The 20,418-nt window shown below is 38.3% G+C and overlaps 1 protein-coding gene across 1 annotated transcript in view; it reads left to right on the top strand.

Moving 5' to 3' along the window:
- ST18 (ST18 C2H2C-type zinc finger transcription factor) overlaps window positions 1-20,418 on the top strand; it is a 50,832-nt gene that overhangs the window by 5,553 nt on the left and 24,861 nt on the right. Inside the window, exons 3-8 of the mRNA XM_009509305.2 lie at window positions 2,453-2,587; window positions 4,073-4,163; window positions 5,680-5,784; window positions 7,187-7,392; window positions 10,525-10,736; window positions 19,236-19,481. Of these exons, the coding sequence (XP_009507600.2) occupies window positions 2,453-2,587; window positions 4,073-4,163; window positions 5,680-5,784; window positions 7,187-7,392; window positions 10,525-10,736; window positions 19,236-19,481 (995 nt within the window). The remainder of the gene's footprint in view (window positions 1-2,452; window positions 2,588-4,072; window positions 4,164-5,679; window positions 5,785-7,186; window positions 7,393-10,524; window positions 10,737-19,235; window positions 19,482-20,418) is intronic.

Consider the following 20,418-nt stretch of genomic DNA (forward strand, 5'->3'; position numbering starts at 1 on the left):
AGGGCATTAAAACGGTGCTTAAGGAAAGGTTAGGGTGAAAAATTGGCCTCTTCCAAACATACCACCTAATTCCTAAGCCATGTGTTTTCCGAGTTCAGTCTACTTCACGTATCAACATTACATTTTGCTACAGCCAGCACTTCTGAGCCAGGAAAGCACAAGCCGTGCTCTTCTGCCTCATTCGCCATCAGCAGAATTACCAGTAAGTTCCAAAATCTTTATTGTTTGTGATGGTTTGTGGCATCCTACAAAGCTGTAGGAACATTGTTCAATTTTCAGTACTTAATCAGGCTTCCAGAAGTGGAGATTTAAAAGATTTTGGTTTGATTTGTAAACTCGGCTGTCTTGTATGAAACTCCTCAATTGAGGATAATTACCGAACATCAAGAGATGTCGTGTTGTAAGCACATTCCCTGCTGAAGTAACATTACATTCATCTGTCCTTTGACTTTTCCTATTGGGCTTCCAAATATACTGAGGTCACCCCAGTATTGCTGCGATTTCTGCTTTTGATAAATGATCTACTTTGGTATTATTTCCAGTGTTACTTTAGAGTAGTTCCTGTGGACGTTGAAAATACTATAGTAGTCTAGTTATCTGAAGCATTTAGTATATGAGATAAATGACAAGTTTTTTTAGGAGTTGTAACTATAAAATATTTCCTGTAGTATTTGGGAAGATTATGCATGCATAATTCTGTGATTCTGAGATCTCATTTTTCTGTCCCAAGCAGTCTTTTCAGTAACATGTCTTAAAGGGTGCATGCACGGTATTAATCTCCTTGCTAAACTACATGAACCTTTATTTGCTCAGATGACTATGCTATATGCAGGAATTTTACAGATACCTTTTCTTTTCCTGAGACCAGCTGTGTTCACCAAGGTCATATTGGTCTCAGTGTGACTTTCTCAGAGCACACATAGGAAGGAGCAGTGATGGTAAGCATGGCAGAATCTGGTCCTTCCTGGTTTGCCTCATATTATTATTAGCTACAGTCTGCAGGTGAGTTCAGAGGTAACACTCATGAAGGAGCAAACTAGGCTTTGTTAAGGTTGTATAAACACCATATGATTTTAGTCAATATAGGATCAGGCACATAATTTTTTCACTTTACATAATTAGCTGGTTTTTTTTAAATCCACCATAAATTCCATCAGCTCTTAATTTTCTTTCTTGGATGCTACATCAGAAAAACATGGATTAAATTTATATTTTTCCATCTTTTTAATGATAGACCTTTCTAATTAGGGGGGGAAAAATTAAATCGTATTTCAGGGTCCCTCATTATTTTCTATCCACAATTGCAGCACTTTCTATTTGCAGTGATTCTAAAAAGCATGTGGTCTCCTGTTGATGCGCAGTCTATTTTCTTCCCCCCCGTTTAATTTTTTTTTTTTTTTTACCCTAAAGTCTTGCCAGGAAGTTTAACCCTCAGCTGTCTCTGGCGAACCTGTCCCTAAGCACGTCCTACCTCGCGGTCCAACAAAACGAGCTTGAAGGAGGCTGTTCCCTGTGCTGGCTGCAGCTGTTTTCTCCCCCAGCGCCGAATGCTGTTGGCAGCCAATCACAGATGGAGCTAAAACCATCCTCAGCAATTTATGCGGCCACTTCCTCCAGATTTCTCACAAGAGAATTTCTGGACCAGAATTCATTCCTTTCTCGCCCAGACTTTTGATCCTGCATTGGAAATCAAATAAAGGCTTTCTGACCAGTGCTTCTCGCACAATTCTAGGTGCTTGAAACAAAAATTGGGAATGCACTGCGGCTATTACAGAGTGGTAGCTGTGGGGCTGGGCTGAGACCTCACCTTTGAAAGGGTATCGGCTGCTCCATGTTTTCACTGTCGTTGTGGGCTGCTCCACAAAGCGGCATTGCCATGTGTACCAGAGGGAGCTGCTTGCCTTGCCTCTCAAATGTAAAGTGGCATGTATTCAGTTTCCTAACAAAGAACCTACAGCCTAGAGATGTGCGATATTTAAGGAATGGTTTCTGGTTGAAATGCTTTTTGTTTGTTTGTTTGTTTGTTTCACACCTCAGCTTTTATTTGGTCGTCCCAGCTTCCTGGAGTCTGACATTAACAGAGTAAAAGATTGTTTCTGCTTTTTTATTTATTCCTTTATAGATCTTGCTGTTGGCTAATGCTGCCAGATTTCTGGCTTATTGGATTGTGGCTTCTGTCCTGTTTGAGGCTTTGAATGGAATAAATGACACTGCAATCCTAAAGCTATACAGTTTAGCACATAAATGGCACATTGGGAGTGGGGGAGCCATTCTTTAAAGGACACAGTATGAAAACCTAAAGTGATGCTTAAATTGCATATGCCTCTGTTAAAACTTTCTGTAGGAATTACATCTGAAATACAAAATAGAGAGTATCATGCTGCTAGGAACACTCAGCTGAGTGCGGACAGGGGCTAAAACCAAACAAAATCCTTATCTGATTTCTCTGCAGATTCACCCAGGCCTGAAAAGAGAGAAACCAAATGCCCCATCCCAGGATGTGATGGCACAGGGCACGTGACTGGGCTGTACCCTCACCACCGCAGTCTCTCAGGCTGTCCACATAAAGTTAGAGTGCCACTAGAAAGTGAGTATCATCACCCCACGGTCCAGAATAACAACTGAATCTGGCCTGGTATTGTGGGTATTGTGTTCATGCTGGAAAAGAAACCCACTTTTTCTGGGTGAGATTGCAGAATGAGGCTGACGGAGGAGCAATCGCACCTTCTTTGCCCTCCAGCTTTTAGTCACAGTCCTACTTCCCACACTTGTGAAGCTCAAGTACTCCTTAGCAGTAGCATTACAAACAATAGTAGGCTTCTCAGGTGGCCTGGGAAGAATAAGATCAGAACCAAACTGTGCCCACCCTGCTACCAGACCTGCACGCTGTAGTCTTATGAATCTTCAAGATTCATTGCTAAGGCATACAGAGCAGAAGTCACCTGCTTGTTTCAGAGCTGTGACCTGATTTGTAGTAATCACACACCGAGGCCGCTGGTTTTCATTGCCAAGAACTGAGAGGTCTGGGCATGCTTAGTCAGAGATGTTTCCAGTGTCTCCCTTACCACTGAGCTCAAAAAAGTTACTTCCACCAGTGCATCCCAGCGTTGGTCCACAGTACGTATGACTGTATTGTGCTAACTCTTTTATGCCCAGTCTAGCCTGAATCTCCCTGCTTATTTCTACCTGTGCTGATCTGATTACATGGGTTTGTGTCTGTGAGTAATCTTGCAATGTGATGCAATGAAATGCTGCATAATAAGCCAGAACCTAATGTGAAAATACTTGTTTAAACAACCTAGTTATTCAGATTTTTTTTTTTTTGTGGTGGCATGCATAACAACAAATTAAAAGGATACTTGCACTTTACCAACATCCTATTCCTAACTGTATTTATGGAAACAACTGCTGAGTTAAGCAGTATGCTGCATTTGGAAGGCCTTAGCAAAATTAACTTTCTAAAAAGTTAAAATTAACAAGCCCTTGTTAATTATCACACTTCCAATCAATTGTGTTCTGTCCTGCTGGGAAAAAAAAATAAATAAAAAATATTACAGTTTGGTTCCTGACAGAACAAACCAGTGGACAGAACAGTCAGCTTTTTTGAAGCACTGTGCACCCAAAGGGGTAATGCAGTACTGAAGTCACGAAGGTAGATGTACAAAGACACATTCTGTTTTACAGACATACATCTCAGTCTTAGTGAAAACCATCCACATTAAAAGGCATAAGAAATGTACATGTACTGTGTTAGTGGTGTACAGACCACAGGGCAAAGGGCTTCAGGTTGTAGCACCCTTGCTAACTTCTGCCTTTGTTCTTTTGAAGTCCATAGAAACAATAGTGTGTGTGTGGGAAGCCACACTACAGCAATGGAGGGATAAACTGGTATACGCTGTAGGTACCAGCCTTGCTGTATTGTAGGTCCTTTCCTTCTCCTTTTCTTCTGTGGTCAAAATGCAACAGAATTGAGAATCTGAGTCTGAAGAACAAATTTTCATATATTTTTAATACATGTATTTTTAACTGATGTATGATATTATCACTTTTTTTTTTTCTTATTCCTGTTCAGTTCTTGCCATGCATGAAAATGTTTTAAAGTGCCCCACCCCAGGATGCACTGGAAGAGGACATGTCAACAGCAATCGCAACACACACAGAAGGTAGTTCAGAAAAGTTCCTGTCCACTTAAAATCTAACATATACTTGGGAGTAAATTGATGGGCAAGTCTTGGAATTATTATGTACTACACTGCAGAATGCCTATGAACTGCAAGGATAGCCTGTATTATTTATAACCAAATAATTCTGTTTAATTTCATTACATCAAAAATGGCTGCAGCACTGAGGATGGCAAATCCTACTAGTATTTTTTCAGAGATGAGATTGCAAACTACAATTTCATTACAGTCCTCACAGTGAAACATCATCATGTAAAAGGGGCTGGAATGAACAAATATATTATTTTTGCTACTACTGGAAAACCCATCAGAAACCAAAGACTCTTTGTTTTGCATCACATACATGTTAGCCCTTGGCAGGAACTTCCCATCAAGGCACATTCCCTTTTAGCAAAACAGGAAATTTTAAGTGGAACTCTTTAGAATCCCTGTAAAAACTAATTCCGTTTATTACCCTCAGGAATGTCATCTTCCCGCTTGGAATGCTCTTGTCTGTTTAACTTGCTCGCCCGCAGGGAGAAAGTAAAGTTGAAAAAAGCCTTCCAGACAGACATGTGGGGAATCACAGCTGGGCTGCAGGTGAGGCAGAGAGCTGACGCACTCTGTCTCCAGCAAGCCGCAGCTGTCGGCACGGCTCTTGTCAGCACTGCTTTCTGCTGGAAGCTAGCAAGCCAAAATCTTCCGTTATAGTGCTTCTGGGAAAAGATGATGTCAATCTTAGGATCAAACTTGGAACAGAAAATTTTTGAAGCCAACCTTCTTTGTTGAACTGAGTTTTTTGTGGGATTTTCTTTTTTGTTGGTGATTGATTGGTTGATTGGTTATTGTATGAGGGCACAAAAATCAAGGATTATCATACTGTGTTACTATCTGTAGTCTTTACCAGAGATATCACAAGCTTGTCTACAAGAATATATAAGGAACCAGAAAATATTTCTTCATTGTGTTTCCTGTTTTAAATCCCCAGTCATCTTTGCAGCCCATTCGCTGTATCATAAGCAATCCATGAATAGGGTAAGAAATCATGTTGTAATGTAATAAAGCAAATAGAAAAAAGGAAAGCACAATGTAAAATGAAAAAAATGTGTTATTTGGTAACAGTTGTTCACATACCCCTGTTTTCTCCCCAAATTCACTTTCCTTTTAATCAGTAGGAGGCTTACATGCATGGTTTAGCTGATAAAGTAAATGGCATTTGTCAAAAAATTTACTAGTGACTTGCCAGCCACCAGACATCAAAGCAGAACTGTGGAAAACTCCTACATGATTCCGTTTCCAGATATATCACCTCAAATACATGGATTTCACAGTTTCGCATTAAGGGTTGGAAAAAAAGATGAATCTGGGCTGTAATAACAGCAGCTTCCATAGATGCACAGAGAAGTTCGAAGCCATTGGGTTTCACAGCACACATTCCCTTTACTTAAGATTTAATTTTAACATGGGTTTGTTTTGGTTTTTATTTCTTGTTTCTTTTCTTCACCTTGCTTTTAAACAGCCTTTCTGGTTGTCCAATTGCTGCAGCTGAAAAGTTGGCAATGTCCCAGGAAAAGAACCAGCTCGAGCCTCCAAAAGCTGGGCAGTGCCATGACCAGGCTCACAGGTAGGAGACCTCACAAAGTAGGCTTTCCAAAGTATTTCTGCACAAAGTCTATTGATCACTTCTCAGCGATTTCCCCCTTTTCAGATTTTAGCTATGGAGGTAACTCTGTTTTCCAAGATGAACCTCTGCAAAGCTGAATAACTCGATTGTATCTCAAAATTAACAAGCAGCTTTCTGCTGGTTCTTGTGCATGTGGCTGACATTAAAGGCAACAGGCATATCTTTTGAAAGGCAATCAAATATATTCTATTAGATCTTACTTCAGCACAAATAGCCTAATCAATGGTTCTCAAGTGTCTTCCTCCTGTAAAACAAATCTCATATCTTGCTCAAATGTTTTAAACCATTTTCAAGAACTGCTCCTTTGTTACAATATTTTGGCCACTGAAACTTGAGTAAAGATGTCTTTGACCTTATTGCACTTTTAGCAGCTCAGTCTTCATTTATTCTGTGATTCTTCTCAGAGGAATCTTCCAGTGATCCAGTAAGTAGCATGTTATCTGAAAGGGTTGAGAACTCTGCTTATTGTGTTTCCCCACCATTGAATAATCCATATTTTGAGTTTCTTTATTTTAAGTTTATCGATTTAATTGGTTTAATATCTTTTTTATACAATAGGACCAAAAAGGGGAAACATTCTTTATTGCAAATGTATTTTGTTTGAGAGTTATATGGACCCTACAGACATGCATAATTTGCACATCATTGGCACCACGACCATTACAACCTATTATATTCAGGTCTATTTGGGGACACTTTAATTTGTGTATTATTGACATGATCAGCTCTAATGGTTCCTTCAGAGCCATTACAGAATATTATGTCCATGTGTCTGCCAACTGCACAGGCCTTAACTCTACATATGAAAAGTCCTTAGGAAATTACTAAAGACAAGTAGTTACTGAACAGTAACTAAATGGAATAACATACCATAAATCATTTGTTCCTCCCAAACAACAGAAGCTATTATTTTGGATCATCTTATATTATATTTATACCATACTTATTCACAGTAAAGTTAGAACACTAGTGATCCATAAAACTGCAAATCCTTTGACTAGCAAAAATCCAGACTATTTGTAGAAATGAAGGAAGCACCATGCTACAGTGGTTATCTAGAAGTAAGTCGGTATCTTTCTTGTAAATAGTCCACACTGTTACTAGAGAATACTAGATTTTTTAGTGTCCCTAGCTTTGAACTTGTATGAAGTCAAAGTACACTTTGACTACTAGGTCAGCCACCATATTTATGTTATTTATTTCTTGTATACACTTACCAGTAAGTTTTACATGGGATAACAGCACACTTTCTGATACTGAGGTACAACTGTATCCTATTTTTCAATAAAAGGTTATTTAAAGAGATTGTCTTCCTCATTCATTATTTTTCTCCTCTCTGCAGGGCAACTTTAGCAAAGCAGCCCGAGGTATCTCAGTACAACTACAGAACTTCACAGCCAGTCACCTCCTCCAGAGCCACCCTGGCGAAAGAACAGGAAAAGTTTGGGAAAGTACCATTTGATTATGCCAGCTTTGATGCACAAGTCTTTGGCAAACGCACAACAGCACCTGTGGCACAAGGACGAAAGACACCCCAGTTCCTTGAATGTAAGCTTGAAATTCCATTATCTCTTGGAAAATGGGCAAAATGTCAATGATTTTTGTTTTATTTTTGCTTGTTCTGTTTTCAAACTTCTAGAATTCCAAAAATCTCTGTAGAAAACATCTTTAACAACTTGCGGCCAGACTGCTAAATAAAATCACTAGTTTGCTAATTATAGAATGCTAGAATGCTAAATATCATCACTATAAGGTTCATTTTTTTGATGTTTCTTTTAAAAGCAATTATCAGGGGAAAAGGGGATTAAAAAGAAATGGTTTATATCTTACCTGTTACCTTTCTCCTTGGCTAAATTGTGATATCTTCACATGGTGGGATGCTGTCATGAGAAGTCCCATGGAATGTGTCTGCACAAGAAGTAATGAATTGTAGTACAGAGAAATCCAAGTTAGGTTTTTAAAGGTGTTTCAGATACCTTTTAGATGCATCCTCACTGGTACTATTCCTGCCTAGGTCACATTACTTCCAGGCCTGGGTGGAATTCGTTTTGGTATCTCATATTTCTATATTACATCATATTTGGAGCACAGACATATCCAATACATCAAATTGTTATCAAGATTCCTCTGCTTGCATCACTTACAGATTTGCTGAGGTACTACTCTGTACAAATGAGATACCACAGTATGAACACGGATTATTTATTGCAGATGCTCTTCACTATCTGCATGGGAAATTTCAGCAAGATTCTGCCATTGTATTGACCATTATAAAATACTCTTTATTTCAAAGAAACAAATGATTCTGTTGCCATGAGGGAAATGGAGAAAAGGGTTTCATTGCACCATATTTGTGTTCAGAATAAAATAGATCCAAAACCATGTGACAAAAGAGCCTTTAGTTATTTTTTCTTTCATTACAAAAATTTAGTAAAGGAAAACAAATTGCATCCATTTATCTCAACAAAGAAGAACATTCATAGTAAGGTGAACAGAAAAGCAGAAAATTTTATATATGTATATATACATGTAGAATAGAACAGAATAGATATCTCATGCTATATAAGATAGATATGCTGTATATAGTTATAAAATTTGTATATTTATATATTTATTTGTGTATGTGTCTGAGTACACACACACACATATATATATGTTTGTAGGTACCTATGTGTTTGTATTTATATATATAAAAAACCCTGTTTAAAATTGCAAAGGAAAAGTAGATATTTATCTGGCCTGGAAAATAGGCTTGTTCAAATGAAAGCAAATATGTGCATTGCCAGTTTCTTGGGTGGCAGATTTTCCAATTTTGTTTGTAAAATTAAATATTCCCTATTAGCTGTCTCTTTGCACAGATGTATGTCTATTTCACAGGTTCATTTCAAGGAAAAAATGATTGAACTGTTTTTATACAAATGTAAATCCATACATATGCAATTTATGTATAATGTATATCAGGGCTGAATTTTACAGCCTGTTCTTGCAAAATCGCAGTGTGCAGCCATTATTTTAATGGAAAGGTGAAAATAAAAGAGCAGGTGAGTGCTTTAACTATGCAGATATACAAAAGTTGGCAATAAGAAGCTGATGATGTAGTGACTGGTTCAGCATCCTATGTAAATATGTAGCTAGCCAAAAGTCCATCATTAGCCCTCTGTCGATTCTGCACTTACAAACTTGATTTGTTAACAAAACATGCACCCTTCATAGCCTGCTTTTTTTTTATCTTTTAGGGTGGGTAATGGAAAATGCACTTTTTTGCTCTTTAAATATAATTTGAAGTTAGCTGTAGTAATGGCTAAAAATGTAGACCCTCTTGCTTGTGCTACAGTTTTACAGCAGGGTAGTTAAATCCTTTTTCATTTGTACTAGAGAAAGGGCGAACTGAATCATGAGGCTATTATGTATTGCTCTACTGAGATGCCTCCACTACTTAGAAAAACTGAATAAGGCATTCAGCTACAGTCAGTGCACACAAACAAGCATTTCTCTTAGAGCATCCCAAGTTTGAGGAAAGATGAGTTCTTCAATGTCTTGTGTAGGTCTTGGCATTAAAATGCACTCAGCCAAAGCTCTACATCCAAAGGGATCCAGTGCCTTGGGGCTCAGATCTTTATGGAGCGAGCAGATGGCCATACACAAAAATGTTGCTGGTGTATCTGGGTGTAGGCTGAGAAATTGGATTTTCTTAGTTTATCTTTGTAGGACACTGTGGGAGCTGCAGACAAAAGGAGCGATTATTGCTTACTAAGAGCTGAGATCATGGTGCTGTGTTCTCCCTGCAACAGTTAATGACTTCTCAAGCTCCAAAATCCAGAACAGGGAGCAGAGTTCTTTCTACTTGTTTTAGAGTAAGTCCTGCTGATGGAGCAGAAAACAAAGACACACACCACTTTTGCCTGTGAAAGTGCTTTTCTGTTCACCTGTTAGTTTTGCATTCTCAAATGACCTCTTTGTGCCTAGGAAATCTGTGTATTATTCCAAACGATAGGCAACATAAGATGATGAGTTAAGATCAGTTTTATTCTGAAGGTTCATTGTCGTGATTATTTCTAATTAATTAAAGAGTAGACCTCCAATTCTTAAAAAAAAAAATAATCCACAAAATCAAGATTGAATATTCCTAACAAGTAAAGTTCTAATCTGATTGCCCTGGTTCATTCAAGAGCCTGGTCTTGTTCTCCTTCCTCACATAAGCAAAGCTATTTAAATAACAGACATATTCACTTAAGTGGGGCAACCGGTGTTGTTTTAGCTAAGACTGGACAAGTCACTGTTGTTTTCTTACACAATAGACCTCCAAGAGGAAGCCTTTATGAGGATACATTTATAACTGCATTTGCCCACCAGTGTTGTCAGGTCATGATGGGTAACACACTAACACTTGTTCAGTCTTTCCTTAGACATCATTGCTTTTAACGCCTAAATAAAGAATGAGTAAAATCTGGGTAAAAGTCTCAGATGTTTTGTTGAAAGGTGTGTATTTGTTGGATAAAAATTAAATTATTGTGTTTCTGAAGCCATTTTTACAGCAAACCCTTACTGCCAATAGGAAATGGATTGTTTTAATTGTATTTTTTGAATATTTTAATGTATGAAATCGTAGTCTGAGAAACAAAACTATTTAATGGGAAAAATCTCATACATGCAATTGCTAATCAAATCTCTCTTCAACAGCAAAGCATTTTTCAAATCCAGTGAAATTTTCTAATCGACTGCCTAGTGCTAGCGCCCACACACAGAGCCCTTGCCATGCCAACTCTTATAGCTACGGTCAATGTAGTGAAGACACCCACATAGCAGCAGCTGCTGCTATCCTGAACCTTTCCACCCGCTGCAGGGAAGCAGCAGAGATCCTCTCCAACAAACCACAGAGTCTGTCTGCCAAGGTAGGGTAGTCCAAGAACCTGGAGGGTGTGCTAGCTACTGAACTGTGCGAATAAACTGTCTTTCATGTTAGTGACTGCATTAAATCCCCAAAAAGGAGGCTTCTGTTTGCATGCTCTTTTGAAGAGAGGCAGAGGAAAAATCAGTATTGTAGTGACCAGTTCCGATAAAAATAAATAAATAGCAGGAATTATGTTGTTACTCTTTTCATAATTGAGCCTTAAATACAAGGGGGGAGTTTTGTGGGAGGAAAAAAGAAGGATATTTGAAATCCAGCAACAATCTGTGGTGCATAATGAGTTAGATCTGTTTAAAGAGGGAATTTTCCTCCCTCTGAAACCTGCCATAAGCGATCATTTTGGAAGCTGATTAAAAAAAAATAATGTGATTAATCAAGGTGATATTTGATAGCAATGGAACAGAACTACACCTAGTGAGTCTGTTGTCTTTGGAGCTCATGACAGTTTGACAAGGTGTAGGGAGGGAAATAACAACTGATTTTGGTAAAATTCTCCTTTCTGCTGGCAAGACAGGAGAATCAGGCCCACAGCGTTTGGAGATAGATAATCAGGGCAAGTCTGTCGTAATGGAAAGCTGCCTAATATCGTAGATGTTTGTGTGGCTTTCATGTTTTGGTTTCTGCTCTGCGTTTCCTCACAGATCTTTATGATTTACAAATGGTACTGTGTAAGCTATGAGCCTTATTTTCTGTGCCATTACATAGTATTATACTGTTGATGAAAATAGACAAGATTTTCTTCTGATGATCGTGGTTGTGGGAACACTGTTATTATTTGTATTAAAGTCAGACATGCTCCACTGCAATGAAACTTTTGAAAGCTCTGTGTAAATGACAGGATGCCATTATAAGAACTTGAGAAGAAATCACTGGGGAGTGAAAAGAGGTATATTTATCAAAACACAAAGTAGCAGGTGTGTTTCTGCTGTGGGACTCTGAGTCATGATGTATGCTCCAAAAGACAGATGATCTATTTCTCTGCAAGTCAGTGTCACTCTGCCTTGTCTATTGTAGCACCAGGCTCAGTCTGGCTAGAGATGGCTTTCACAGCTGTTGGTTTACAATTTGGTTGGGCAATTCACCATTGCTAAGAAGTTAGCTGTTATTCTTTGAGGGGAACCAGCACCAGCATAGCACCTTCTTAGGTATTCCAAGCCTTCCTCCTTTGCAGAGTGGTACCCCCCTACTTTGCTGCCTTTGATTTCCACTTGTGAAGTCTTGGATCTTGAAACCGATGTAAGATGCCCCAGAGTAGAATTTTTAGTGTGTGTTCACATGCATCTCCCATAACACAGATGTTATCTGTCCCAAAGATTGCTTATGGAACCTTTTCCAGATGACAGATCCATCCCTGATACATGCTGCAGGAAGCTCCTTCCACTGGTCTTCAACAGAGACTTCTTCTAGCAGGGAAATGGAAACTGATGCCAATGGCTGGATTAAATTGCTGCCGCAGCCTTTGGCTGACCTCAGCAATAGACCTTCTTGCCAGAGAAGAGCAGTAAAGGGACCAGGCATAACCCAAAGATTTTCTCCTCCATACCTGCTTCACAGTTGCCAAATCATGGGGAAGGTTTGAATGGAAGTGAACATAACAGTAACGATATGGAGGGACACTTGGGGCACATAGATTACTCTTTTTTTCACAGCCAGGAATCCAGCCTAAAAGAAAATCACCTGCATACCTTGCTATCTGCCTGCCTCCACTTTTGCCAGACTTTCTGGAGGGCATACTGCTACAAAACATCTGACACAAGAATCAGAATTAGCTTCTGGCCAGAGCACAGGCAAGTAAGCCCCAAACAGATTTGGTCGCCAAAACCACACAAAACCCATTTTTATTTGGTTTTGGCTATTATTACTTTTTTCATACAGGACTCAAACAAAAAATTGTGGAAGTAAATCTCTAGACTCTCTTCAGTGAAGATGCTTTCTTATTTTAAAATATGAAGCTAGTTAAAATAAACCTAGTTTTAAAAGAGACTACTATCTATTCATCAATGTTTCTGAATTGTTTTGTAGCTGATATTGGCCACAAGGGTAAACGTTTAACTGCTAGAATATCTTACATATTTTTTTAGATAATAAAAAACATCTCTTGAGACTTTATCAGTGTTTGGACTTAAATAATGCAGCATCAACAGATGACTACAGAGTTAATGATTTCCTTTTTCTACTCTTGATAGCACACACATTCACCAGGTCTGAAAATACCCATGTGAAGTGCCTGTGTTCGGAGCCCCATAGTATCAGACCTCTAAGCCCTGCCCCTTGTCACATTCCTTTGTCCCTTTGCTTGAAAAAACCTGATGAGCATCATCCCATCCACACTTCAGCAGACTTGTAAAGGTGTTTGCTCTTATATGAGCATCAGGCAGCCTCCCAGCAATCCAAGCCATGACACTTTGCAGGTGGGAGGCAGTGTGATGGTAGAACAAGGGCCAGTGGGGCTGCAGAGGATTTCCTGGACTTGCAGGAAATCCTTTGCAAGGTACACAATCATCAGAGCTGTAAAAATATTCTGCTTCTAAGTTCTAAAAGCAGAACTTGAACTTCAAACACTTCAAGCAAGTGTCATTTTCTTGTATTCACTCAAGAAATGCATATGTCACCTTCCTTAAACATGTGGGGAAAACACTGTTTAGCACAATCATATTCCTGAAGTAATTTTTTTCTTTCTGTCTCTCAAATTTTATTTCTTGACCTCCAGAATGTTTCATCCATTTTTCATCAAGATTTGGATGTTTTACCTTGAATCTTCACCACTTTTCTGTAAATATAGATAACACTTAAATGAGAAAGTGAATATTTTTTTTGCAGCACAGTTCCAAATGTCATTAATTTAATGGATTTTCAGATATATATCTCTCATTCTCTACATATTAGTTCAAAAGAGAGAGTCTAAGCCAAAAAAAGACAAAGTAATGAGATCACACATTAATGGTACCATTAGTAAGCAAAACTTCACAAAGATATCTAAAGTACAAAGGTGATCTGCCAAATACTTCTAGACTAAAATTCAGAATTTATAAATTTAGCAGTTCAAAGAATAAATTTATTCTGAAATGGGCAATAAAATGGATTGTAAGCTTTCTCAATGACTTATCTATCTGCTGCATACAGAATACTAAGATACTAAGACCTTGGTGATACAGTTTTAAAAAATAATTAATGCCACATTAATGTTACATTGTCTGAGCCATTCAACCCCACAGGTGCAGACACCTGGGACTGTAGTAAACTGTTCCCCTGAATATAATCCTGATCAGCCAATTCTCATGTGGTCTGTACCCCAAACCAGTCTCCTGGGCTGCATTTGACCTGCAACTTATGTAGCTTCATTCAGCTCCCATTGAAGCAGACAGGAGGACTCCCCTAGAAGGCTTAGTCTGCAGTTTCTAGCACTGTGCAAGGTCTACATCATCATAACACTCAGAGATCTTCCCTGTTTACAGCACTCACCACATATTCATGTCTCACAGAGGTAGCTGCAAGCAGTACAGTTTATCTGTATCCTCATCACTACTGCTTGCCAAACATTTTGTTGACTGTTTTGGTGGTTTTCCCACCTGTTTAGACAAAATGGCATATGCACATTGTGCCTTGAAAGAAAACAAAAAATGACATTTGCTAAAAATGTTTAAAGTTCAAATTCTGGTTTTGAACAAAATTATGTCATCTCTCCATTCTTGGATATTGATGATGGTAACAATTCCATCAATTATTTCAACCACGTAGTTAGTACTCAGCACATTTGTCAGGCAGCCTTTTACTCCACATACCTGAAAGCCTAAATACAGGATGAAAAATCAGCCAAGAATATCACTAGGTACCATCCTGTTATACTGCTGTGCACATTGCTCCTTGAGTACATTCTTGGCTGGCTTTTTTGAATCTGAGAATTGCTCTGGGCTGAAACTGTGACTTCATTTGTGTCTCAGATGTCGCTGTGCAGTTACAGGTTTTCTTATTTTGACCCAAGTCAGTATTTTAGTTTGCTGCAGAAGAGCTCAATTGCTTAAATTTGAGTCTGAAGAATTGAGGACCATGTGTATGTATTTTAATTGGCTGGGAATGGAATAGATTGCACTCTTGGACAGAGTTGCATTAAGAATAGTATTCATACACATGGCAAGATACTACTTCCAGAGTTTATCCCAATACCAGAGCTGAAGAGCCCTTCTGAGCTTTCTAAACCAGACTGAACTGCTAGTGGGAATGCAAAATCATTGATAATGTTGTTTCTTTGGACTTACTTAGTATTAAGTTGTATGGCTGATGCTAACCAAAGAATACATAAAACCCCCTTATATGTAATGATGCAATCTCCCTAAGGTCACAGGTTTGAAATAAGATTCATGCAGACACAATAATTCATTCTATGATCCAGCTATGAGATAAAGCTTAACTTGTAATCGTTACTGGAGACACAATGCAGAGTATTAAATGTTGTGAGTGATCAGATGGACCAAAAGCGTATGAAAAACTACAGGAGTATTTTATCACAAAAAAACAACATCCTTTATTGTCCAAGCTGATGTAGTTCATTTCTAAGGACAAGACTTAATAATGTACTAGAAAATATTCTGCTATATTTATGTCATAAAATAAAGGACGCTGAAAAAGCTTGACTTTAAAGTACAAAGCACTTGAAGAGGATAGAGACCATTTTTTTGTTTACATATTTGTATTAGTCTTTATTTTAGATACATATTCATAGCAGAGTACTACTTGTACCTTATCTTTCCACTGAATAGGTCCTGGGATAAAGAAAATATGCTTCAGTCATTTTTCTCTCATTTTTTTATTCTGGAATCCTTTTTCCAGCTGCTTGTAAAACCTGGGGGGGGCGATTACACTGTCACTGATGTGGGAGTAGATAAGGAGTAACCTGAATTTAATTGCCATGTGTATCTTCTCACCCTCATTGATTCTTCCTCAATGTGGATTTTTTCCTGGTTTACACCAGTGTAAATGTAAATTTAAATGTAAATAGGATCAAAATCAGGCTCCAAAGATTTATGCAGCAGCAAACTAATATACTTTAGGAAATAATAATATACTTTTGCATCTTTATTTTGCTTTCATTTTTAAGGAAGAATCAGAACTGTTTACATTGTTTTGGTAACTATGTTTTAAATATGTAATGATAAATGGATAAATATAGGCCTGTTCACACACACACTAGAGCTGACAGTAATAAGATCTTGCCTTCACTGAGAACACAGCCTTTACAAGTCTGAGCTAAGCATAGTAAGTGCCGCTTTTTGTCAACGTGTCATAGCACTGCTCTAGCATTTTTTGCCATTTGCCATTTTTGTCTTTTTAGTTCCATTTTAAAATTAATGTAAAAATAAATGTGGTGAAACAAGCAAAGGAGACATATTGAGAGGAGGGTGGGATGAGATTAGGAATGAAAACTGGAGCAGTATCTCTGACTGTCCTCTCTTTTCGCTCTGCCATTTGGAGTTTGCTATGAAGGCAGCAAAGAGATAGCTCCTTCATACTATTCTGAATAAAAAACCATGCTGTAAACATGTGATCCATCCTGTGATGGGCAAAAGGAGATATTTTTTCCATGACTATATTTAATTGTTGTGTTCATCTGTGAGATCACTTAAACCCCATCTGTACTCTACTTCACAAACACACACCCAGCTTTCCCTGAGCAGAATTAGGTGCATGTTGGACAACCCAACTTCTATGTGAATTTCAGGAAAATGCTGAGGAAGCTTTAAATATCTTTGTTAGTAAATGTTCTGCTTATCAGCCCTGGCTCCTTGTTGGGGCTAATGGTATCTGTTTCTCAGAAACAATATGTTTCCTGATATTTTTCTACATACAGTTTCATCAAGAAGGGGACCTTGATTGATTTGGGTCCTTTTTGTTGTTGTTGTTGCCTTCCGAGTAGTTGATATTTTGTCAGTGACAGAGTATCTGCACTATTTATGGGTTTTGCACTATAAAACTACTGCAGCCCAGTCACATGGCCTCCTTTCCTAAGCCATCTGTCACAGAGGTCTGGAATTTTATGTGAATGTTGGTTGTGCAGACTTAACCCAAGTTTTTTTATTATGAAAAATGTCAGCAACTACAATATTTAGCATTTTACTTTACATTGGTCATTAAACTTGATTACTGTAGCTCTGTTTCATTGCTATAGTTACATATCAACTACAAAGCCAAAAAACACTGGGGCGATCATGGCAGAGCTATATTGTCAGATCCTGGAGTGTGCGCTTGGCACTGATATAGTTAATATCTTGGATTTTTGTAACTAAGGTTTATTAATGCTAGTATAAAAATGTATTTGATATTATACAGATGGCATAAGATGTTGTGGTTACTAAGTTATTATCCAGGATAAGCTGTACTGTCAAATTCAGGGCTTAAAACTATCACAGGAGATTAAACTATTTACTAAAAAGGGGCAGAAAGATATAACCAAAGCGTCTTAGTATGAACATATTAGAAGTGTATTTACTTCCCATAAATATAATAAAACATCTCTCTCTTTAAGCTGTATGATTGAAAATGTGAACTTTGCTATGCAGGAGAAGCAAACATAAGAGATTCCTGAGTTTCTGAACCAGGGGCAAGCAGATGGTTTGGTAGGGCTTCAGTCTAGGTGGGCATCTGTCTTAGGCCCATGGAGACAAAACGAAGCCAGGATGCCTGAGAGAGGAGAGTTCACTGGGCTCTAAATTTTCAACTTCTATCAACATTTTCCTTATGATTAAAAATATTCCATCAGAAGCATTTTACCTTTAAATGAGTCACCACTAGCAGTGGTAGAAGACAGGGCTGCATGAAGGAAGCTTGTGCCTTCAGTCCAACCAGGGTGGCCATGTCACACTTTCAGCACAGGTCAAGAATTCCCTCTTTTACCATAACTGTTTTTAAGATCCTCAAGCAAGGATAAATTTCACTGCCCTATCTTTAACCATTAAATCATGGACTAATCATCAAGCTCCAGCAACAGTTAATGGGAATAAAGAGAAAGGGAGTCTTTCTGCCAGTGTCTCACCTCTTTCTAAGGAAGGGGTCTAAGAAAGACGGAAAAACTTGCCCCATGGACATGCCTGTTTCTTTTCCATTTACAACAGACCACCTAGGTAATTCACTTATGTTATGGGTTTACTTTTATATTACTCAACGTAGGAAGTCTCAATCTGGGTTTATATGACTGTCTCCTATAGTTATACAGCACCTAAAATATCTAGTCCCAAATTCCCAAGTGGTATCTTGTGGTGGTGCAAATAAAAAAGAGTAGTGATGACAAAACCAGGAAGACAGAGTTAATTACAGCATTCTACATGTGTAGATCTATAATGTTGTTATTTATCTCTATAGTCTTTGAAAATTTTTCACCTTATTCAGGGGAACACAGAGAACTAGACTACCAAGTGCTCCTCCTCTTTCCCTATTTGACATTAGTAATTGTTGGCAATAGCAAGGACTAGTCTTATAGTCATCCCTTATACACAATATGTCAATACCCAGTGTTGCATATTGAGCATGAGGGGAAATATTTTGTTGCTTCCATTAGTAAGTTGTACTTTCAGGAGCTTTTCATCATTGCACGAAGACGAGTTTGTACTCTTTTTCTGTGGTCAGACAGGGTAAGGCAGAGCAGTGCGCTTTCCTTCTCCTCTTCTCTTTGTACAGCCCAGCAGCACTTGCCCTTTTTGTGAGCAGGAGCTGCTCTGAGAGCTTCTCCCAGCCTGGAAAGAGAAGTTGGGTCTCTCCCCAAACTGCACACACCCCTGCAATCAAAGCCTGTTCTTTGCTGTACTTCCCTGCTAGCAAAGGCTTTGGTAACTCATGCTGAAGGCCTCCATCAGGGAGAACCTCCTAAACATTCTCCTGTGGCTCCCAGCCCAGTGGTCTTAGAGCAGCCCTGTGCCTTAGTGGCCTAGTCAAACTATGATTAAGGCAATATGTTATTTTGAGTGATGTACAGAGCCCTAGTGAAAATTTCTCCTACTGTGCTACTTTCAGGCATGTTTCTTCCCCCCTCCTTCTCTCCCCCATGATGCAGATGTTGTAATATTTCTGGGGTGTGGGGGGAAGGGACAATATGTAATAGTAATGCTGTGGATGACCTAAACAATGCATTAATGCTTTTAACTGTGAATTGGGGTCATAGTTCTCTGTAAGAGTGAAAAGATCAAGAAGATTTAAAGCTAAACTTTTTTTAAATAAAACTAGATTTAGGGTGTAAGGCTTATGGTTTAGAGGCATCTTGTTTAAATTCTTACTACATTTAAGCTGAGATGCAGGGATACCATTACTGAAACTACTCTTAAGTCTGCCTAAGAGTTGGACATTAACTGATATAAACCGAAAAGCTGGGTTTAGATTCAGATAAATTTAAATAAAAGCTGGCATTTATATTTATCCTTTAAAAGCACCACATGTTTATGTTGCAGCCTCACCATGTCCACAGCTAAACATGTCTCTGTTTCCTGTTCTATGTCAGGGAGCTGAGATAGAAGTGGATGAAAATGGCACTCTGGATTTGAGCATGAAAAAGAACCGAAGCCAAGACAAAGTTATGCCTCTCACTTCTTCCAGCACAGCACTTCCCACTCCTTCCTCTTCTCCTTTCAAAACAAGCAGCATCTTGGTAAATGCAGCCTTCTACCAGGCTCTTTGCGAACAGGAAGGATGGGATACACCTATCAACTACAGCAAGACCCATGGCAGGAAAGAAGAAGAAAAAGAGGTATTTTTTCAGTTTCTGAGCGACTTCTTCCCTTGAATGGGTGGCCATTTGATGGTCTTTGGGATGATCAATCTAGTGGAGTTTAAAAGGAATCGATTTGCACAGGTAGAGGTTTGTGAACATTGAGTTGGCTTTAATGCCCTCTCAAATGTGGCATAAAAAATCACTACTCACTCTGAAAAATCTTGTCTTCAGACCCTACTTTCAGAAGTTGAAAACAACAACTGTTGATTTTAGTATGGGTTCTGAATACCTATAAGTCTTTAAGATAAGGAAATCAAAGCACATACACCCAAATGACCTAAGCATCACTCAAAACAAAAACAAAGACAGGACAGATTTTTCTTGCTGAAACATAAAGTATTTTTTCCACACCAACTCTTTATAATTCTAGGTAACTCATTATCTAAGTATTTAAACATATACTTAGACCCTTGACTGCAATATTCTTTCAGTGGAAAACTTTATATTTTACATTTAGCATACTTCAAGAAATTGCTGCCAGTGAGTCTTTGATCTCACAAGTGAATCTAGTGGTCCAGAAGTCAGTCTGAGAGCACAAATTCAGAAATTAAAAATTGTTAGGAATTCCTGAAGGATTTGGTTACAAGTAGCACAAGAGGATATGTACATAATTTCCACAAATTTTTATATTTTTTATCCCATAACAAAACACCATAGAAAAACTAGATAAGTATATAGAGGTGTCTTCCCTTTTCAACCTGTCGTAGGAAATGTAAAAGCTCAGACTTGAAAATACGGTTGCTGGAACAAAGATGAGCAACTAAAATTTCAGCAAATATTTTTATTTAGTAACTTTCCAACTTTTATGGCTAACCTTCTAGGCTGCCATTTCCAGGTTGATAATTGTCTTGATTTTGGGTATTTTTTCTATTTTGCTCTTTCATGTCTATATATGCTACCTTGGCAACATGGC

The sequence above is a fragment of the Phalacrocorax carbo genome, chromosome 2 (assembly GCF_963921805.1).
Source record: "Phalacrocorax carbo chromosome 2, bPhaCar2.1, whole genome shotgun sequence".
Lineage (NCBI taxonomy): Eukaryota > Metazoa > Chordata > Aves > Suliformes > Phalacrocoracidae > Phalacrocorax > Phalacrocorax carbo.